This window comes from Idiotropiscis lumnitzeri, chromosome 7, assembly GCF_059441095.1.
Source record: "Idiotropiscis lumnitzeri isolate Australia: NSW breed Sydney's pygmy pipehorse chromosome 7, RoL_Ilum_1.0, whole genome shotgun sequence".
Lineage (NCBI taxonomy): Eukaryota > Metazoa > Chordata > Actinopteri > Syngnathiformes > Syngnathidae > Idiotropiscis > Idiotropiscis lumnitzeri.
Window position 1 is genome coordinate 23,266,722 of NC_142397.1, and position 23,574 is coordinate 23,290,295.

The 23,574-nt window shown below is 44.3% G+C and overlaps 1 protein-coding gene across 14 annotated transcripts in view; it reads left to right on the forward strand.

The window, feature by feature from the left end:
* Positions 1-23,574, forward strand: part of bcas3 (BCAS3 microtubule associated cell migration factor) — a 474,526-nt gene that overhangs the window by 285,706 nt on the left and 165,246 nt on the right. The window contains exon 23 of one of the 14 annotated variants that reach the window (XM_088299831.1): positions 20,269-21,216. The exons of the other annotated variants lie outside the window; for them this stretch is intronic. Within the exon in view, the coding sequence (XP_088155957.1) occupies positions 20,269-20,459 (191 nt within the window). The 3' untranslated portion in view covers positions 20,460-21,216. Of the gene's footprint in view, positions 1-20,268; positions 21,217-23,574 lie in introns of those variants that run through there. 14 annotated transcript variants of the gene reach the window in all.

Here is a 23,574-nt window from a genome sequence, read left to right on the forward strand (position 1 = left end):
GACTGTTTCGGTTGTCTTCGAATAGGTTTCTCCTCTCATCTGAGTAGGCTTCATCAATTCATGCAACAAAGCTGAGTTAGGACTGTACCAGTGTGAATTGGTGTGGAAAAAAAGCAACTACGCTCCAAGTTGGAGGCATGCCCCAACCACTCATAGTATCATTCTTTTGAAATGTAAAACGACAGTCGTTAAAATGCATTGCAGAGAGGCCACACCGCCAATATATATTATATTAATACTTTTGGAGCACAGTTACAACAACTGACTACTAAGTTGAATTTATTCAAGATAAATTGTGTTGCAGATATTAGCTCACAACAGTCAGTTCAGAGCCAAACAATCAGCCATTTCCCCCAAAAATGTTTTGCTAGACTCCGCTAGCGTTGGTTGTTCTGGCAATCCTGAAAAGAAAAAGAAAAAAGTTTAAATAACTCTATAGTACACACATTCACAGCAACCCGGTCTATATGTTTGTGGCTGGGGTGCCAATTGGTTGAAGTGCTCGCAAAATTCTACACACGCCATAAAAAAGTATTACCCTATAATTCCGACTCAAGTCTAAGTAAACGTGTGTTTGGGTGTGTGTGATTGCATGTGTGTGTATGCGTGACATATGAGGTGAAAATTTGAGATTGGCAGCAAAAGGAGAATGTGCCAAGCTGTGTGTGCGTGCATGCATGCGTGGCTGGGTGTGCGTATACAAGCTTTGATCCATTTGTGCCTGTAATGGGAACATGGAATTTGTCTTGCATGCAGCGTACTGAGACAAGTGTTTATATGTGTAACAGTGCATATGAGGCTGACTGATTGGGCGAAATTTGCGTGTGATGTTCCCTTGTTATGTTTCTAAATGTGTGGCACCAGCGAGCTGTGACAAAGCTATCTTTGAAAAGCAGGCATCTTTGGCTGCAGGCTGTGTTGGCCTCACCTTCAGCGTCCCTAACCTGCTGAATGTTACATGATGCTTGGACATCTCATGCATAGTGCATTAGCACAAACATGTCATTGAATGATATGCATACTGCATTGGCACCTGAATTCGCCTTCACTCGCAAGCTGATAATCTATTTTTCATCAGCACATGCTGTGCATGGCTGTTTTGAGGACAGCAGAAATGAAGATTGTTTGTGGCAGCGTTTTTTTTTTTTTTTTTTAAGAAGTCCATAATTTGTTTGTTGCACCTGCTATTTTTTTTTCAATGTTGCCTTTGCATCTAGATTTGTTTTAGTTTAATTTACAACTCAAGGCTCTATGTCTTGGCTATATTGAGGCATTTTATACATTTCACATTTCTGATTTCTTTTAGAGAGTGCTGCATTTTTTTCTACAGCTTGCCTCGTCTGGTGTCCTCATGCTACTCTGAGTTGCACACAAGGGAGCATTTCTCCAAATCTGCTGCGTGTCTTTGTTTTGAATTTTGAATAACCTGGTCGGGGAAAGTTTTTTTCTCATTGCCTGACACTAGAAACCTGAACCAATTCCAAATTACAAATCCAAATTACTGCCTCTCTGTTGACCACCATGTCACCAAGTGTAAACAAAAGGCTGCAGCGTAGATGTGCTCTGACGTATGTAAGCCACTAAGAAAGAAAAAGCATCCTGATCCCAGAACTTGAAGCCATACTTTGAATACATGTGTATGACAAATAACTAGCTTAAAGTGAGAAAACTACATTTGCTCATCATCATCATCTTCATCATCATCATTTTGACACATGGAGAACTGTTAGCTATCAGCTGAAATGCATTGTACATTCAGATACATACTGAGCAAATATGAGAGCAAACAAAAACTGAACCTTATTTTCGAAAATAAACAAGTGGAAACAACACAAAGTACCATGAAGCAAAAATAGTGTCGTTTCGCAGCAAAATATGCTCACAATATGCATTTTTTAAATAAAAAATGTGAACCATACTTCAACATTAATATCCCAAAATTCATGAACAGTTTACAAGATTTTCATGAGTCAAAGCGAAGCAAAGAATAGATATGCATCTGATCCTACTGGGTTGGAGAATATCCATGGAATGAGCTGCTTCTTTGTAAAAATTAAACAGGGATTCAAACTCGTAGCAATAGATGTCACTTATAGTTAGAAATTTAGGGACAACTATGTTTAATCAAAATGGCAATATTTATCACTTATTTGTGTCATCTAGAGACAAATGGCAAACATTATATAGATATGTTTTTGATAAATTTGTGTTTGTTTTATCTGTTACTTTTTTGCATTTTAAAATTCTAACTACTGTATGTTGCATGATTACATGATTTGTGATTTGCAGTGGTGGGCTGTCAATGCCTTCTCTGCTAGCCTAACATAATCACGAAAAGCATGATCATATTCTTCACATTGATGTCATATTATATTCTAGTGTTGTATTTTTAGGTGAGAGTTTTTACCCAATCAGAATTCAGCTAGCTCTTGTTGCCAGGCAGGTTTCACAATTGCAATAGTAAACGCAATACGTCTGAGGCCTTTAGATACAATCGTGCGGGCCTCTGTTCTGTCAATGTCAATGGGCTTTCAGACATGATAGACAGTTAAGATAGCCAATCAGATCACAAGTTGGTTACAGTGAGCCTTTTCGCTGGCCTTACGCTAAAGGTGATGAATGCGTTTTGTGATTGGATACTCACTCATGAGGGGGCTGCGCTATGTGGAATCAACACATCCGGACGTCGTAACTGCTGATTGTTCGAAAATCTAAAATATATTCTTGCGTTTTTTAAACTACAAATCCCAAAGGAGGGAAAAGTGTGGATTTAATTGCAGAAAGGTCATTTTCAAGAGAAGCTAGGTCGTCCAACACTTTGAGTTGTACGATTAATTGCATTTGTGATAATAGGATGATATAACCTCATTGGGAGTAGAATGGAGAAGAAACAGGCAGGCAAGGAAAGACGTCAAGACTGGCCTCAAAGCCTGCCGTGCACTGTTGTGCTGTGTGCATGCAATGTTCTGGAAGTTTTCCCCCCAGATACAAAACAAATTGTATCAATTACAACTTACACAAAATTAAAACCAAACCATAATTACACTCTGGACAAGGCGTCTGCAATATTTTCTGACCCCTTCTTGTAATGAATTTCTAGATTAAAGTCCCGCACCATCAGCTCCCACCGCATGAAACTGTTGCAATTGAGTTACCAAGCAAATGGGAATTACTTGGGAATAAACGCTTAATTAACTAAATGTACTCAATGTGTGTTCGTTTTTCTGCAATTGGCTGGCAACCAGTTCAGGGTGTACCCCGCCTACTGCCCGAAGATAGCTGGGATAGGCTCCAGCACTCCCCGCGACCCTTGTGAGGACAAGCGGTACAGATAATGGATGCATGTGTTAGTTTTTATATTCAAGAAGAAAAATGTTCAAATAAAGACTCAAAACTGATCCTAATTTGTTCCGATAGTCTAGTACACGTCAGATATCTGGGCCGCTTTTCTTACCCACGCGAGGCCCTGCATCCAAGATGAATGCAGTCAGACAAAATGGTGGTACTAAAATGCAGCCCTCACATTTTTATAGGGTCCCTCTACTAGACAGATTTTTTTTCTCTCATTATAAAATGTTTGTTGAAATTGTTCTTCCTCGCTCCCTCCGTCTCACGGGTCGGTCCATGGCCTCTGTCTGGTCCTGTGGCTTATCCCAATGCTCAAGGTCTTCTGCCAACCTGCAATCTTATCAATCTGGTGTGGGTCTGTATGGGTGGCCAGATCGGTTTTGTTGTGTCCTAACTAATATATGAAGATAAAGTGAGAGTAATACAAAACCAGTAAACACAATCACATGTCATTGCTATGCACACTATTTCTAGTTGCATTTGATAAATGCTTTTTGTTCAATGCTTAACACTGGTAGCAAATATGAGCCCGTTAATAAAGATAAAGATAAAGATAAAGATGTCCTTTATTAGTCCCACAATGGGGAAATTTGAAGTGTTACAGCAGCAAAGATATAGATCACACAGAGTCGGCGGCGTAATGTAGCCGTTAATGTATAACATTAGCAGCAGACATTCATAAAAAGCATGCAAATATACACAGTATAAACGTATCTAAGTGTAAGGAAACACTCCTAATGCCTGTCCATTATACAGAGGGGGAAACACTGTAATGATAAAAACTACTGAATGATTGAAAATACTGCAATGATAAAGATATTACACTGATAAAAGTACTGTAATGGTGAGAGTACTGAAATGACAGGAAAGTACTGCAATGATAGAAAATACTGCAATGATAAAGTACTGTAATGGTAAAAGTACTGCAATGATAAAAGTACTATAATGGTATAAGTACTGCAACAATGGAAAAATACTGCAATGATGAAAGTATTGTAATAGTAAAAGTACCGCAATGGTAGGAAATACCGTAATTATAAAAGTACTGCAATGATAAAAGTACTGTAATAGTGAACATCCTGCAGTGGTAGAAATACTACAGTGATAGAAGTATTGTAATAAGAATACTGTAATGGTAAACAAAATACATCATTGGTCGATGTTTAAGTACACCCTTGGCTGAAAGTACAGTAGTAGTGTATATTGCATCCTAGGACTGCACAATTGCACTAATGCCCTCCTGTTTGTGGGCCTGACCCAATGTTCTTGTTAAAAAGTCTGACAGCAGTCGGCAGGAAGGTGCGGCGAAATCTCTCTTTGGTACAGCGAGGGTGTAAAAGTCTGTCACTGAAGGAGCTGTAAAGTGTTCTCAGAGTGTCATTGAATGGGTGGGCTGGTTTGTCCAGCATTGATGACAGTTTTGCTGTCATCCTCCTGCCCCCCACTGAGTCCAGGGAGCAGCCCAGGACAGAGCTGGCCCTCCTCACCAGTTTGTCCAGTCTCTTTTTGTCTCGGCCCGAGATGCCTCCTGCCCAGGAGACCACTCCATAGAAGATGACTGATGAAACCACCGAGTCATAGAAGTTCCTGAGGAGTGTTCCCCGAACGCCAAAGGACCTCAGCCGCCTGAGTAGGAAGAGTCTGCTCTGACCCTTCCTATAGAGAGCGTCTGTGTTGTCGCTCCAGTCCAGTTTATTGTTCAGATGAACACCCAGGTACTTGTAAGTTGAGACCCTCTCAACGTCTGTTCCCTGGATATTCACTGGTGCAGGTGGAGAGTGCCGACGCTTGCGGAAATCCACCACCAGCTCTTTGGATTTCCCAGCGTTGATTTGGAGGCGGTTCTGCTGACCCCAGTCCACGAACCCCTGCGTAACCCCTCTGTACTCCCGATCGTCATTGTCAGTGATGAGGCCGACAATCGCAGAGTCATCAGAGAACTTCTGCAGGTGACAGGTTGTGGAATTGTATTTGTAGTCCGAGTTGTAGAGGGTGAAAAGGAAGGGAGCCAGCACAGTTCCCTGCGGCGCTCCCGTGCTGCAGAGGAGCACGTCAGACACACAGTCCTGTGTTCTCACGTACTGTGGCCGGTTTGTGAGGTAGTCGTGAATCCATGTGATGAGGTGGTGGGCCACTCCCGCCTGCTCCAGCTTGTCTCCCAATAAGGCGGGCTGGATGGTGTTGAAAGCACTTGAGAAATCAAAGAACATGATCCTCACCGTGCCCCCCGCCTTCTCCAGGTGGAAGAGTGAAGTGTGGAGCAGGTAGATGATGGCATCATCCACACTGATGCCAGGCTGGTATGCAAACTGGAGTGGGTCCATTGAGGAGCTGACCAGGGGGCGCAGATGGACGAGGACCAGTCTCTCCAGGGTCTTCATCAGATGAGACGTCAGCGCCACTGGTCTGAAGTTGTTGAGCTCCTTCGGATGGGGTGTCTTTGGAACCGGAACCAGGCAGGATGTTTTCCACAGCTGGGGGACTCTGCCCAGCTTCAAGCTCAGGTTGGACATGTGCTGGACGATTCCACACAGCTGGTCTGCGCAGGATATGAGGAGCTGGGAGCTGATCCCATCTGGGCCTGCCGCCTTCCTCGCCTTCATCTTCCTCAGCTGGTTCTTCACCTGAGATGTTGTGAGGAACAAGGCTGAGCAGGAGGAAGTGGTGGTTGTCTGATGAGGCTGTGAACTGGAGCCTGTGGAGAGAGAGAGGGGCGAGAGAGGGGGAGAGAGGGTCTTGTTCGCAGTGGCAGGAGGGGTGGGTGGGGGCTGCATCAGGGAAGCCTGAGCGGGGTCAGACATTTGATCAAACCTATTGAAAAATAGGTTCAACTCATTTGCCCACTGAAGCCCCCCCCCCTTCTGGGTCTTACCTGGTTGTCCGTGGCCTGAGATGGTCTTCAGGCCCCTCCAGACATCCCTGGCATTGTTCCGCTGCAGTTGTTCTTCCATCCGCATCCTGTAGGACTTTTTCCCCTCTCGGATCCTCCTTCTCAGCTGACGCTGCACTCTCTTCAGCTCGTCCTTGTCGCCTGAAACAAAAGCCCTCTTTTTCTCCTTCAGGAGAGCTTTAATGTCCGGTGTGATCCAGGGTTTGTTGTTGGAGAAACATCTTACAGTCCTGGTGGGAATGGTGTTCTCCATGCAGAAGTTAATATAGTCTGTAACTGTGTCTGTTAGACCATTAATGTCCTCACCGTGAGCTTCGCTGAATACCTCCCACACAGTTGTGTTGAAACAGTCCTTCAAGGCCTCCTCGGCTTCTCCAGACCATCGCTGAACTGTGCGTGTCACAGCTGGCTGCCTGCGGACGAGAGGTTTGTACACAGGCAGGAGAGCAACCAAGTTGTGGTCAGCTTTGCCCAGCGGGGGGAGGGGCAGTGACGTGTACGCCTCCTTGGTGTTGGCATAGAAGAGGTCCAATATTTTATTGTCTCTGGTTTGGCATGTTACATATTGTGTGAATGAAGGCAGAGAGGAGGAAGGAGAAGCATGATTGAAGTCACCAGAGATAAGGAACAAGGCATTTGGGTGCTGTGTTTGTAGCCTGCTCACAGCTGCATTCAGTACATCACAGGCTGTCTCACCGTTAGCAGAGGGTGGCACGTACGCCGCCACCGCGATCACATGACTGAACTCTCGCGGTAAATAGACCGGACGCATGCTAACAGCTATCATCTCAATGTCCCGACTGCAAAGTTGATCCTTAACAGTTATATGCCCAGGGTTACACCATCTATCATTAACAAACACAGCCAGCCCTCCCCCTTTTCTCTTACCGCTCTCCAGTGTCCTGTCCGCGCGTAGTATTTGGAAGCCGTCCAATTCCACGACGGCGTCCGGCGTTAGCTCTGTTAGCCACGACTCCGTGAACACCAGCAAGCTAGCCTCCCGGACAATCCTCTCGTGCCGGGTTAGCGCTGTTAGCTCGTCCATTTTGTTGGGGAGGGATCGAACATTCCCCATAATAACGGACGGGAGGACGGGGTGATATCGTCTCCTCCTTGCCTGGCGTTTAGCCCCCGCACGACATCCCCGTCTCTTCCTCCTCAGCTCGCGGGGGATATTGGGTCTCGCTCCGGGAGCCCACGCGGGGTTAGCACAGAGTGCTAACAGCTGATCTCTTGTGTACACGATCGATCCGTAGCTCCGAGTTTCGTCTCCGGACACGATCGCGCAAAAAACAGCCCCCAACAGCAGTAAAACCACCGCAAGTTGGATGTCCATTGCTGAGGTGAGGTAAAAATAAAATAAAAAAGGGTAAAGGGAAAAAACACACGAAAAAGGCTCAATAGTGAGCCACGCTGCTGTAAACAGGCAGCCACTCGCGCGGCGCCGGAACCGGACATTCTGTCATGTTCATGCTTAAGCCAATGCCACTACCATAATACAATACTTCTTAACGTTGGTTATGATTGTGCATGTGTGACAGAAACATTATGATTGTTAAAGACTGACCGGCAGACAGCTGGACCCATTGCCCACCTCAAAGTGCTGGAGAGCGAACAACAGTGGCAACATTTCTTTTTCAGTGGTTGAGTACTAAAGTTGGTGTTTGTTGAATTTGCCTGATAAGTAACTAATAGGATGATCTACCCCACTGTCATCTTCCGCCATCAGAACTTCACAAGCACCGACAGCACTGGCAAATGTGGCATGTGCGTTTTACGCATTCAGGTTTGTTCACCGCATCGTCCGTACCACTGAGTTTTTGCGGATAACGTGCTTCCAGAAACAAAAAAGGCAAAACAAGCATGTGACAGTTCATCTTTGACTGTACTGGCGATTGCAGATTTGGCTATTTCGTTAGACTTTAGACGACATTTGGGAAAGGTGCTAATGTAATGAAGATGACAGAGATAAAATATTTTTTTCTATAATGGACCACGAGGAAAGTGCATAATAAAACTCAGCAATGCTAAACCCTAACGACTCTTGGACAGCTTTGTGGGCTGCAAACAATACAAAAGGGATCCCCTCATCTTAGCTTCTCCTTGTTTCCAAACAACATTTGTGCAACATAAATTTGAGTGTTGGTGCCAGTGTTCAAGGGCACCTTGGATTCAGGATGGTACGTGTTGGAAACACCATGCTTAACCCAGAAACTCTGGACAACGTGTTTGAATAATGTTGACTGAAAATTTGCTCCTCTGTCTGTCTGAATTACTTGCGGAAGGCCAATAACTGAAAATAATTTAGTCAGTTAACAGCTTGAGAAATATTTTTTTTCAGTATGACAAAAAAAATCTGATATTTTTTCTCCTTACTTGTCTTGCACTTTATTAAGTGTGATGTTACTGCCATCACCATGCTTTGTTTTTGTTATTATCATTATTTGTATTATAGAAATACTTTATTTTTTAAAAGATTGCCTCCTTAAGTTCAATGTTTAAGATGTGGACCCACATGTTTACATGATCATTTTTCATGAAACAAAAGTCAAACTGATGTCAAAGTTGGACATGGTGAAGTGTTACATCCACAGATTTTCTTGCATTATTGTTGTAAAATTTGATTTAGTTTGTGTGATTTATGAATGACTATACTTATGTTTATGTCACACTTATTTGGCAGAATATTGTTATATTGTTGTGGTAAAAACTTACACAACTGAAGTAAAGTTCTTTGTAAGTTTCAACTAATTAAAATAGATAAATGAATCATCGGGCGGCTCACAGTGAGAGACAGCATCGGGCGTGGGTTCAATCTCGGCTCTGACCATCCTGTGTGGAGTTTGCATGTTCTCCCTGTGCCTGCGTGGGTTTCCTCCGGGTACTCCGGTTTCCTCCCACATTCCAAAAACATGCATGGCAGGTCGACTGGACACTTTAAATTGCCCCTAGGTATGAGTGTGAGCGCGGATGGTTGTTCCTCTCTGTGTGCTTTGCTAAATTGCCCCTAGGTATGAGTGTGAGCGCGGATGGTTGTTCGTCTCTGTATGCCCTGCAATTGGCTGGCAACCAGTTCAGGGTGTCTCCCGCCTACTGCCCGAAGATAGCTGGGATGGGCTCCAGCACCCCCCGCGACCCTATTGAGGAGAAGCAGTACAGATGATGGATGGAAATAATTCATCTTTCTTATTATCCCATACCTGTATCTTAGAATAAGTCCAGTCTATGAGAACAATTAAAATAACTAAGAAGTATAAAGGCTTAGATAAGCCTTGGATGACAAAGGGTATAGAGAACGCATGTAAAAAGAAAAACATTTTATACAGAACATTCATCAAACTGAGAACAAAAGATGCTGAAAGTAAGTATAAAACTTATAAAAACAAATAAGTAAATATTGTAAGAACAAGAGAGATCATTATCATACATTGCTCGAGCAAAATAAAAACAACACACAAGAAATATGGAAAATATCAAATCACGCAATTAAACATTGTTCCAAAAAAATAGACTATCCAGAATACTTCATAAAAGATACAAATATAGTTATTGAAAAAACTGTAGAAATAGCAAACGAATTTAATAAATATTTTGTTAATATCGGCAGCAACCTAGCAAAGGAAATTCCTAAACCAAAGAATACCTTTGAAATGGATAACTATATTAAAAACAACTCCTCCACTGTTTCTTAGTGCTGTAAATCATAGTAAGGTATTAAATATTGTAAAATCATTAAGAAATAAGAAGTCTGCCGATTGTTATAATATTGATATGCCATTAGTAAAAACTATTATTGAACATGTAGTACAACCCTTTACTTATATATGTAATCTGTCATTCAAATATGGTATCTTTCCATCCAAAATGAAAGTAGCAAAAGTCATTCCAATTCATAAAAATGGAGACAGTTCACCAATTACAGACCAATTTCATTATTATCACAGTTCTCAAAAATTTTAGAAAACTATTTTCAAATAGACTTGATAACTTTCTCCTAAAACATATGCTCTTAAATTAACATCAATATGGCTTCAATGGCAGTAATGGAACTTGTAAAAGAAATAGCCACGAGCAGAGACAGCAAAGAGTTTCCTGTGGGGATTTTCATCGACCTAAAAAAAGCTTTTGACACTATAGATCATAGTATATTACTAAATAAATTAATGAGCTATGGCATAAGAGGTGTAGCATGTGAATGGATGAAAAGCTATTTAGAAAATAGATATCAGTATGTGCAGTTTAAAAATACAAAATCCAATCAACTACAGATTACTCATGGGGTTCCTCAGGGGTCTGTGCTAGGCCCCAAATTATTTATATTGTTGTGTCTCAAAAACACTAAAAAGTGTCTTATTTGCAGACGACACAACTTTCTATTGTTCTGGAAAAAATCTAAAACAGCTTCTGACTATTGTGGAAAATGAATTGATTATATTAAAAAATGGTTTGACATAAACAAATTATCACTCAATGTAGACAAAACAAAGTTAATTGTTTTTGGCACTAGACCAATCGAACACCAAGTCAAAATCAATGTAAACGCAACTGAAATAGAAAGAGTGTATGAGATAAAATTCCTTGTAGTAGTAATTGATGCCAAATTATCCTGGAAGTCACACATAGATAATGTAAAAAATAAAATGTCAAAAATTATTGGGATCTTACAAAAAACCAAGGATGTACGAAATAAGATGTCTCTATACACATTATATTGTTCACTATTATTACCATACCTGACTTATTGTGTGGAAATATGGGGAAATGCCTATAAAACCAACACTCTACCTCTTTTCAAGCTGCAAAAAAAAAGCAATCAGAATTATTAATTGATCAAAATAAATTGGACCTAGAAATCCATTATTTATAAAATTAAACACTATGAAATTGTATGATTTTGTTGAATTTAAAATTCTGCAAATAATGTATAAAGTACATAACATTATCTGCCACAATACTCAGAAGCTGCTTGAAATGAGAGAAAGTTGTTACAACTTAAGGGACACAAGTTTGCGTAAAAAACCCAAACCAAGAACAGACATTAAGCATAGGTGTGTTTCTGTAAAAGGTGTAATTCTGTGGAATGATTTTGAAACGGCCCTGAAAAGATGTAAATCACTTATTGTGTTCCAAAACATGTTAAAAAGTAAAGTAAAAAAAACTATATAAATCAAATATAAGTAAGCAAATTGCAGAAAATGTGAAATTTGTTTTATGTATAACACTGAGTGTATCCATCCATCCATCTTCTGTACCGCTTCTCCTCACTAGGGGGGTGCTGGAGCCTATCCCAGCTATCTTTGGGCAGTAGGCGGGGGACACCCTGAACTGGTTGCCAGCCAATCGCAGGGCACACAGAGACGAACAACCATCCACACTCACACTCATACCTAGGGGCAATTTAGAGTGTTCAATCGGCCTGCCATGCATATTTTTGGAATGTGGGAGGAAACCGGAGTACCCAGAGGAAACCCACGCAAGCACGGGGAGAACATGCAAACTCCACACAGGATGGCCGGAGCCACGCCCGATGCTGTCTCTCACTGTGAGGCCATCGTGCTAACCAGTCGGCCACCGTGCCGCCACACTGAGTGTAATGTAAATATTTTTATATATTATTAGATTTTATATGGACGATCTACTGTATTGATTTAAATTAAGTAAAAATGCACTGAGAACTCTACTTCTTCCTACTCCCTATTGAACTTACTACTTGCTTATGACATTCCTTTTTTTCTCTTCTTTCCTTTTAAATCTTTTACTTATGACTGTATTCATTTCTGTTCTGCTTGTATGTTCAATAAAAATCATCAAATAAAAAAAATATATATGTACATGACAAGAGGATCATGTTAAAAAATAATAGCAAATTAAATCACAGTCGCAATGTTGGGGTTGGGGTGGAAGTCACAATTCTGTCAATTCCATAACAAAGTTACACTGAGAAAATAAAACATGCCTGTAAAGGGGGAAATTCTGTTTCAAGCCATTATCTGATGTTAATTTTCTTCTAAACTGCTTTTACATGTACTTCTTAAGTCATAGTAAAATACTATTGCAGTAGTGATGTCAATACGGCTGCTCTGAGTTAACATGACCGACTGTAATCGCTAATCTGCTGACAGCACTTGGGCACAGCCTTTTGCAATTTCTTTCAAAGTAGCGTCTCCTAAATAAGAAACATTCCTCTCATCCTGCTTCCCAGGTTTTGATTAGGGACAGGAGTTCCAGGGTCAGCAGTTGGTTGACGATATGGCAGTTGATGAATGACAAAAAGGTTCTCAAGCTCGCCGAAAACACATTACTTGTGTATGTGTGTGTGTGTGTGTGTTAGTGCGTGTGTGTGGGGGTGCGTGGGCGCGTGTGGGTGTGTGCGTGCGGGTGTGTCTGTGTGCGTGTGCACGTGCGTGCGTTTTTGCAGTTGTAGGGTGCTTGTGCCCCTGAAAAGCCAACAGCTGGGTTGGGTTGGAAGTTGCCTGGAGGCTTGCAAGTCACCCTTCCCCAGACCATATGGGGGAGGTTAGGCTGAAGCTAACCCCATGCCTTTCCTTTTCACATCCCAAACTTCCCCTTCCCATTAAGAAGGGTCTAGAGAGTGCAGCGGAAGAGAGCATGACCGTCCAGTATGTACCAGACCGACCCCTAAACCCACACACCCATCTCTACCCTTCATCTGAGTCCTAATCAAATAAAGCAGGAAGCTTCTGAGACGGGTATAGTTTTTTCCTCTTCAACATTCCCTGTCCTTTGTTAGGAGGTTATTTCAATATCCACCACTTCTTTTGTCATTGCATTCTTACACTGAATGCTTGAAAACGAAAGAGACAAACTTCATTATGTTTGTTTGAATTCTTACAAATTAATTTTTTTCTTAAATTGACCTACTGGGAAATTGCATCAATAAGACGGTGTTTAGAGTTGTATAAAGAGCTCAGTGTTGAGCAGTAGCTGTGGCGCGTTGGGCTGGTGGTGTTAGGATGAGAAGCAGACTGATGTCAAAGTAACAAATAAAACTTTATTACATAAAGAAATTAAGTAACAAAAAGCTGACAACTGGGCGCAGCAGCGGCTGATATCTTAACATTGGGGATTGTAAGAGAAGAAAAAGTAAATGATTCCAGTCATAAAGCACTAAGGGTACCCAGGAAACAGTTCTCGAAAACTGTACTGGTCTCTGCTTGTTCTAACAGTTCAGGGGAGATAGCGGTTTTACAGATGTGCCATCCAGAGCACTTTGTGGCAGTTGTAGGCTGAGAGAAGCATCGGGCAATATGAATAAGGCGTGACACGGCTCTCTTAAGTGACTTCCATGTGGAGAAACGCTCCAGACAATTTGAACTCAGTGCAACTTTAGTGATGCTTGTGCAAAGTGTCTGTACCTCTGTGCGGACCTCTGTGTCATTGTCGGGGTCCAGCAAGTCAAATCCTTGTTGCTCCAACTGGATCTCGGGAGAACGCTGAAGAAAGGATGGGCCCGTGAACCACATTGTGTTTTTTAGTGCAGCAGCTGGAACTGATCGTGAACCATAATCAGCAGGATTGTGGTCTGTCGCGACATAATGCCATTGTTCAGGAGTGGTTGACTCTCTGATGCGGCGGACACGGTTGTTTACATACACATAAAAGCACCTGGACTGGTTGTGGATATAACCAAGGACAACTTTACTATCTGTGTAGAAACTGATTTTGTCTATTGAGTGATCAATTTCATCACATATCACTTCTGCCATTTCAACTGCCATTACTGCGGCACAGAGTTCAAGCCTAGGCACAGTTAGCTCTGGCTGTGGGGCAAGTCGTGCTTTCCCTAGGACAAATCCAACCTCTGTCGTGCCATCAGGAGCTATAACTTTGAGGTATGAGACTGCACATATTGCTTTCATAGACGCATCTGAAAACAAGCATAATTCCGTGCGTTCAGCTTCGGATAGTGACATCTTGGTGTATGGACGGGGAACATGGATCTCATTGAGACATTGCAGGGACTGTTGCCAAGTCACCCATCTTCCCTTCATGTCCTCTGGTAGTGGCAAGTCCCACTCTGTGGTTTGAAGAGACAGTTCTCTTAGAAGGAGGCGTCCTTGAATAATCACTGGTGCCAAAAACCCAAGCGGGTCAAATACACTGTTGACAGTTGAGAGGACTCCTCTGCGTGTGTATGGTTTCTCAATGTCAGGTACGTGGAATGTGAAATAGTCTTCCATTATGTTCCACTTCACACCAAGGCTACGTTGATCTGGGAGATCATCCTTAAACAGATCAAGATCCTGAAGATCTTTAGCACGATCTTCAGCTGTGAATGCGTCCATCACTGTGACTTTGTTTGATGCTATTTTCAGGAGGCGGAGATTCGAATCTGCCAGCATTGACTGTGTTCGATTTAGAAGGTCAATTGCTTCGTGTTCAGAGGGGACAGATTTTAGAGCATCATCCACGTAAAAGTCACGTTCGATGAATTGACGTACATCATTCCCATATTTGGCTTCTCCTTGTTGGGCAGCTCTCCTCAGACCGTAAGTTGCCACAGCAGGTGAGGGGCTGTTACCAAACACATGGACTCGCATTCTGTAGTCAACAAGTTCATTCTGTGGATTGTTGTCTTTGTACCAAACAAATCTGAGTACCTCTCTGCAGTCCTTGCGCACCAGGAAGCAATAAAACATCTGCTGGATGTCGGCAGTAATTGCAACTGGATGCTTCCTGAACCTCACAAGCACACCTAACAAGCTATTGTGCAAGTTAGGTCCTGAGAGGAGTACAGCGTTGAGTGACGTGCCTCCGAACTGTGCACTCGAGTCAAATACCACCCGGATTTGTGACGGCTTTTGTGGATGGTAAACTCCAAAATAAGGCAAGTACCAATATTCTTTGCCATTCCGAACTGGAGGAGCGAGCTCTGCATGTCCATTGTCCAACATTTTCTGCATAAAGTCCATAAGATGAGCCTTCATCTCAGGGTTTTTGTTAAGAGTGCGTTCAAGTGAGCGCAGTCGGCTGATTGCATAGCGCCGATTGTTGGGCAACAGTGCCCTCGGCTGGCGAAAGGGTAGCGACGCAACCCAACTTTGGGTCTCATCCTGAAAACATTCATTGTCCATCATTTCAAGGAAAAGCAGGTCTTCCATTGATGGTGCAAGCTTGTTGTCACTTTTGGTTGAACAAAATACATTGTTTCCTATTATCTTGTTTTGTGCGTTGCTTTTCGCATTTGTAGCACAAGTAATTGACATTTGTCCCCTTGAAAATTGTGCATCTGCCTTGACAGCAAACTGATTTTCACATGGGAGGAAATGGGTGGGCCTACCATTTTGTAGAACGGGAGTCTTGAGCGTGGTAACTTGGAGAGGTTTGTGAGTAGTGCCCAGGCATACATCTCCAACTATCACCCACCCCAAGTCCAGTCTCTGAGCATATGGTGCATCGTGAGGGCCATTGATTTGTCTACGTACTTTATGAACCCTCAGTATGTCCCGTCCAAGCAATAGCAGAATCTCAGCATCGCTGTCTAAGGGCGGCAACTTGTAAGCAATGCTTTCAAGATGGCGTTGACCGTTTGCTGCAACTGGAGTGGGGATTTCATCTCTTTTGTTTGGTATCATATTGCACTCAATTAAGGTGGGTAAGGGTAGAGCAAGAGCACCATCTATGGACTCAATTATGTAACCAGATGCTCTTCTTCCAGTGGCAAGACCTGTACCACTACATGTTTGAAGGGTGTAAGGCACTGCATTACCTTGGACCTTAAACATATAAAAAAACTCAGAGCGTGCCAGTGATACGTTACTTTGGTCATCCAGCATAGCGTACATTCTTTTGCTCATGCTAGAGTCATTGGCAGGATAGACGTTGACGAGACATATCTTCGAGCAAGATTTACCGGTGAATCCCTTCCCACACACCTCAGTACAATTTGAAACGACTGTTTCCTCTTGTCCTTCTTGACTCTCCCCGCCTTGATCTGCTGGAGGTTGGCGGAATTTGGGAGGATGAGGTGCATCTGAGTGCAAGGCGGTTGGGTGCTTATCACTATGGCATTCCGAACACTTGACTTCCGCTTCACAATTACGAGCCACATGTTTGTTGGATGAACAGCACTTGAAACAGATTCTGTATTGCTTCAGTATACTCTTGCGTTCCTGAATAGGTTTTGCTCTGAAGCTTCTGCATTGTTGTAGGGCGTGTGGTTTATTATGCAAAGGGCAGTGTTTGTCCGGGCCTTCTTTAGGTGAAGCAGTAACATCTGTTTTGTGCACTGACACTGTTCTGCGATTGTAACTTTGATTCTCCACATACTTGTCTTTTTTAACATCACTGGTGACCAGCGTCTGAAACGATGATTTCCAAGACAGATAGTTTTCTGGTCTGTCGTCGAACTTGCTGAGTTCTGATGTTAGTAGTTGGCTCTTCACTAAATATTTTACAATCTCATTAGTGTCACTAGTATGATGCTGCGCAGCGGGGTAATACTGAGAATTACCACAAGAGGGCAGTATAAGACCAGGAGAAACATAATTCTTGCGTTGAGGGTAATTTGTTGAATGTGGCTGCTCTCCCTCTCTTACAAAGGAAGATTTGGGGTTATCACGACCATCTTCTGAGGTTCGACGGTTCTGATGGTCCCTTGATGATGTGAGCAGAACACGTGGCACTCGGGAATCTCCTGGATGAACTGAATGTGTGTCCTCCCCCTGATTGTCATTTTTTGACAAGTCTTTGACTGGTTCATTGGGTTGACTATGTCTATGTACATATTCTTCCGTACGTTCACGGGTGCTTTGCATTTCCAGAGGTGGGAGTCCTGATCCCTGACTACCAGGAGTGTTGAACCCAGCTTGAAACATATGCAGACAAAATGCAATGCATCTCTGAGAAACGGAATCTTTCTAAAAATGGTCCACTCCTGAAGCTGAACCCCCTCATTGGCAAAGATAAGCTATTAAGAGTTGGTGGTCGAATTTCTCGTGCAGAGCTGGGAGTTAAAGAAACGAACCCCATAATTTTGCCAGGCAGACACCACTGCACTATCCTCCTAGTGCGCCATCACCATGAGAAGGTGAACCATCAAGGCAGGCATTTCACCGAAGGCGCTGTTCGAGAAGGTGGCTTCTGGATCATCTGAGGAAAACGATGTATTGGTAAAGTCATTAGTAAATGTGTGACATGCAAAAGATTGCGAGGGAAATTCGAGGAACAAATCATGAGCGATTTGCCCGCTGACAGACTCAAAATGGAACCCCCTTTCTCCTATGTGGGAGTGGACATGTTTGGCCCATGGGAGGTAACTGCAAGACGAACAAGAGGGGGGCAAGCGAATAGTAAAAGATGGGCAGTACTCTTCACATGTTTATGTACAAGGGCAGTCCATATTGAAGTCGTGGAGGAAATAAGCTCTTCAAGTTTTATCAATGCATTGAGGCGCTTCTTTGCTCTGCGAGGACCCGCAAAGCTGTTACGTTCCGATTGCGGCACGAACTTTGTTGGTGCTCACAAGGATATGACAACAACATCGCCGGAAGAAAAGATACAAAATTATCTGCAAGACCAAAGGTGCAAGTGGATATTTAACCCACCACATTCGTCCCATATGGGAGGAGCGTGGGAACGGATGATTGGAGTGGCTCGCCGGATACTTGACAACATGCTCATGCAGGCTGGTCATGTGCAACTGACTCATGAAATCCTAACTACATTTCTTGCAGAAGTAATGGCCATCATAAATGCACGCCCCTTGTTGCCAGTATCGTCAGACCCAGAAAATCCTCACATCTTGTCACCTGCAATGCTGCTGACACAAAAAACGCAGGCAGCTCCTCAGATCTGCGATAACGTCGGTGAGAAGGACATGTTGAAAAGCCATTGGAAACGTGTTCAGTTCCTTGCGGACAACTTTTGGAGCAGGTGGCGAAAGGAATATTTGAGCAGCCTCCAGTCTAGGCAGAAATGGCATCACAAAACAACCAACATTAAGTAAGGAGATGTCATTCTTCTCAAGGATAAACAAACAAGAAGACATGAGTGGCCAATGGGCGTAATAATAAAGACTGTTCCCAGTGAAGATGGGATCATCCGGAAGGCTGAAGTTAAAGTTGCTTCCCAAGGGACTGTTAGAAACTATTTTCGACCAATTTCAGAGATGGTCTTGCTATGTTCGGGTGGTACTTAAGTTATGTGGTATCCTTAAGATACCAGACGGGGAGTGTTTTGGCCGTTATTATTTTTTCAATTGTTTATAGTTAAGAGACTGTTGCATGCCATTCCCCTTTAAGTCCCAGTTTGGTGGTGCACTGTCCCTTTAAGAGAGTGTCAAAAGTCAGCGCGAGAACAAGCGCTTCCAGCTCTCACAAAGTCTGTTATACACGAAGCCAAGTAGCAGTTAGGTTGTGTCTGACGCTTAAGTCCATAAAACGGCATTCCCTGTAAGTGTTTTCCAAATATTTAACCATTGATTGATGTTATTTAGTAGAGTTGTAAATCGCAAATTAGGATGTGAACTATTTGCATTGCTGACTGTGCCGCCATTTTATTTATTGCTGTGATGTATTTGTTTCAGTTTCACACCTGCCATATAAAGAGAAGGTCTAAACCCATCCTGGCGTCAGTGACTGATTGTGTGGAGGTGTTTAACTAACTGGTTAGCAGAAAGGTTCTGTGAGGCCAGTATAAAAACACAAAATCACAAGCGGAAAATCACAAATAAACACTAGGAATTTTATTAAAGTACAACTAAGGAAACACCAAAAATGTTTGAACAAGGACAATGATGATCGAGAAAGTGTTTCTGTGAGGTCAGAGGTTATAGGAAGGAGTGGTGATCTGACTGGAACCCAAGTTCTGAGTGTGATGAATGATTGAGAACAGCTGTGCGAATAGCTCAGCACACCTGACCATGCCCAGCAACAAAAACAAAGACCATCACAAGAAAAAAATGCAACTATTTCAAAATAAGTGTCTGTAATGTGGTCCTGACATCACTGTTTTGCATAGCTTTTCAGTATTAAGCTCCTCTCATTTTAATACCACACAGTAGCATCCACGGAAGCTACTCTTCCCGAGGCAGTCCTGAACCTGAAATGCACCTCTTCCTTTTGACGTCATGTATTTATCCTCCTGCTAATGACTGCACTATGTGGTGTATAAAACGATGTCCACTAATTGGCTGATAATGCTGCATGGCACGATATAAAGGGGCACAGATGTATAAATCTTACAAAAGCTGTAATTGTATAGTAAAACCAAAATAGAATTGAAATACTGACCGTTTAGAGACACTTGATGGGAATCGAAATAGCTTTTCTGCAGAGTGGGTGCATCAATAAATTTTGCCAGTCCATCATTCATCATTAACCGGTCACTGTCGGACGGTCATTATTTCAAGCCGAAACCAAAACTGTCATGTCAGTCTCTCACCCCATCATCTTTAATTTAACCATTCTTCCATCACCGCTAAATTACACTTCGTCGCCACTATTTGAGGATCGTCAGCCACTCACTCTCAGTCAATCTGTGTCTGTTATTTTAACAACGCTTTCATCATCGCTAAATTACAGTTTGTCACCAGTGTTTTAGATTGTCAGAACTTCTTTTTCTTTGGCATCAGCGACAGCTGATCGGTGTCCACTTTTAAAACTCATTTGAAGACACATTTTTATTCTTTAGCTTTCGGCTCAGCATGAGACTGTTGCTGTTCTGCTGTTCTTCTGGTATCTACTGTATATGGGTTTTCATTTGTGTTCTAATTTCATGATAATTTATATTACCCCATATAGAAAGCGCTTTGTTACAGCTCCAGCTGTTTTGAAATGCGCGATATAAATAAAGTTGATATTGAACTGCATTGTATTGTTTTTGAGCTAACACTTTTAACGCTTTTGTTACCTTTCAGAATTTGTACCCCCTTAGTAACTTTGCTCAGGAAAAATGGATCCTGCTCCAATTGTAATTGCTTGAAATTCACTATGATAATGTCATTGAAAATTATTTAATTGTAAAACTTTGTTGATGAAACTGTCACGATCCGTCTGTTGTTGTTGCAGCTGAGTGGGCGTTTCCTCCGGCGCCCGTTCCCGTTCGCTCGTCACCTGGCCGGGAGAGACGCGCCCACGATCCGCACAGCTGCATCGTATCATCGCCCTTGATTACGGGCTACTTAATCCGCGTCGGATTATTAACCTGCCTATCCTGCCTTGCTCATGCTCATGATCTACGTACTTATTCCTTGCCCTGATTACTCCGTGTATAGTTATTGCGTATTTGTGTTTTGTACTTTGCTCCAGCTATTCTTCGGCTCGCTTTTTGTTCTCGTTCGTGGTTTGGGTTCATCCTTATCCTCTGGTGGTAAGCTATTTTCCGTTCATCGGTTTCCTTGCGTTGCAAGCGTTTTTTGTTATTCGTTATTGTTTTCCTGGTGTGGGTTGTCCGCCAGCGTTTTCCGTTCTTGTCGACCTTCGACAGTTGTAATTATAGATGTGGCGTCCAACTTAAATTACGCCACGGCGGGCTAAGACAAGGGGGGTGGAAAACATTGATGACGTGCATCCAACTGGCTTGACTGTCTATGGCGGCGCGTCCATCGCGGAAGCAAATGACAGGCACTTACTTGTCAGTCGCGCTCTTTGGCTGCTCTTGCTTTGTCTCTCTCTTTATCCGCAACAAGAGTTGGCCGATGTTCCACGGTTGTTTATGCTCCAATTCAGGACACGTTGCGCTCGCAGTCGATGTTCGTTTACGCTGAATTGTACGGTCAGCAAAAGGTTTCTTCCCCTTGCTCACCCCACCACATGATCCAAACCAAACAACCACTACCCACAGGTGAGTGCAACTACTAATAAGCGAAGACCACTCCCCCCCTGTGATATCACCAATCACCATAAAGTGGAGTGTGTGCACGCTTGGTGCGTGCACAACACACGAGCATGCATCGCAACAAAAGAAAACCACCCAACACTGTACGGCTCCTACAATAGATATACTCTAGACTTTCAAATTCCTTACTAAATATATGATTATAGTGATTGATTGATGGTGTCATAGACGGTCACAATAAACGCTCTTCAATAACATCATCTTTTTGTGTCAGCGTTTTTAGAGTCCACCTTCCGCCTTCCAGCTTCGGCCGTGACAAAATAATCCGACCATGGACTCTGCCGACATCGAAAAGATTTACAAAGCGCTGACCAGTCAAGGACGCTTAGTGGGTCAACAGGGGACCGAGCTCGGCACCGTACGTGACGCGGTCGGCCTGTTGGCTCATCGTTTCGAGAGCGTAACCGCTCATTTGAGTTCCCTAGCCGCACCCGCCGCTCCGGTTTCCAACCCGATCGCCCCCACGTCCGGAGCGCCGCTTCCGGCTCCACCGTTTAGGGAACCCAGCCTGCCCTACCCCAACCGCTATGGCGGCGAACCCGGTCTCTGCGGCCCGTTTATCCACCACTGTCGGCTGATCTTCGATCAGCAGCCCCTCACGTACGCCCACGAAAGTGCTAATGTAGCGTTCATGATGAGCCTCCTGACTGGTCAAGCGAGTGCTTGGGCCATGGCCGTGAGCAACGCACGCCCGGAGATTCGATCCTCTTTTTCCGCTTTCTTATCGGAGTTCCAGAGGGTGTTTCACTACCCTACCCGGGGAAAAGAGGCAGGAGCTGAACTGTTGGACTGTACCCAGGGTTCCCGGTCGGTAGCAGACTACTCCATCGCCGTCCGCATCCGGGCCGTCGAAAGCGGTTTCGACGACTGCGCCCTGCGAACCGTGTTCCGGAGAGGTCTAAGCTCCGCGCTGAAGGACGAGCTGGCCGTGCGAGAGGAGCTGATCACCCTGGCCATCCGCCTAGACAACCGCCTGCGAGAGCGTCGCCGAGAGCGAGGAGTGGACCAGCGCCGCACCGAACCAGCACGCTTCCGGGTTCCCGATCCACAGCCAGCCGACGAGCCCATGCAGCTGGGAGCGAGTCGTCTGGATTCCCTCGAGCGGCAGCGTCGGCGCAGATTGTGGGCGTGTTTCTACTGCGGCCTCCAGGGTCATTGAGTGTCGGCGTGTCCGGGAAGACCCGTCCGTCGAAAGTCGCCTTCTCGCCGCGTCGGTCACTGTGAGTTCGCGGGCTACTCCCCCGCACCCATCGACTCCGGGAAGGAGCTGGCTGGCGTCGCGACACGAGGACAACGCGACGACAGCTCCGGGAACGTCCTGAGACTGGAAGTAGAGGGGGAAATCAGGGGTCCGAACACTTCCATCAAAATTCGCGCGCTGATCGACTCAGGGGCAGATGATTGTTTCATCGACGCCGGGTTAGTGGCAAAACTTGGCTGTACGGTAACGGAACTCGATAGGTCCGAAAGACTGTGCGATCTCGACGGGCGCCTGCTGGCGGACATACGCCGGTTAACACAACCCCTGACCTTAAAGCTTTCGGGCAATCACCTTGAGCAGCGTTCTTTCTTAGTCATGCCCTCAAGGGCAGCCCCGGTCGTTCTCGGGATTCCCTGGTTGAAAGCGCACAACCCGGTCATCGACTGGGCGCGGTTATCCATTCAAAACTGGAGTCCTTTTTGTTATGCTCATTGTCTGCGGTCCGCCGAGGAGGGCCTACGGGTCAGAGCCGCCCCGGTAACCGAGGTTAATCTTGATAACGTGCCCCAAGCGTACCATGATCTCCGAGCAGTGTTCAGCAAGGAGAGCGCCAAGTCCCTGTCACCTCACCGCCCATACGATTGCGCGATCGACTTACTGCCGAACCCAGTCCTGCCGTCGGCGCGCCTATACAAGGTCTCGCAACCGGAACAGGCGGCCATGAAGGAATACATTACTGAGTCCCTGGCCGCGGGTCTGATTAGACCGTCTACATCCCCGGTCGGAGCGGGCTTATTCTTCGTGGAGAAGAAGGATAAGACTCTCCGCCCATGTGTCGACTATAAAGGCCTGAACAAGATCACGGTCAAGAACCGTTACCCGCTGCCGTTGCTAGACTCCGCGTTCGCTCCCCTGCAAACCGCCACCATTTTCTCCAAGCTGGACCTTCGCAGTGCCTATCACTTGGTCCGCATTAGAGAGGGCAACGAGGGGAAAACCGTGTTTAAGACGCCCCTGGGTCACTTCGAGTATCTGGTCATGCCATTCGGTTTATCAAACGCGCCCGCGGTATTCCAGGCATTGATAAACGACGTACTGAGAGATATGCTCAACGTTTGCTGCTTTGTCTATCTAGATGACATCTTCATATTCTCACACTCCGCTAGGGAGCATCAGCAGCACGTCCGGTCCGTCCTGCAACGACTCCTTGAGAATAAGCTCTACGTAAAGGCAGAAAAATGCGAGTTTCATAAATCCTCCGTCCAATTTCTCGGAT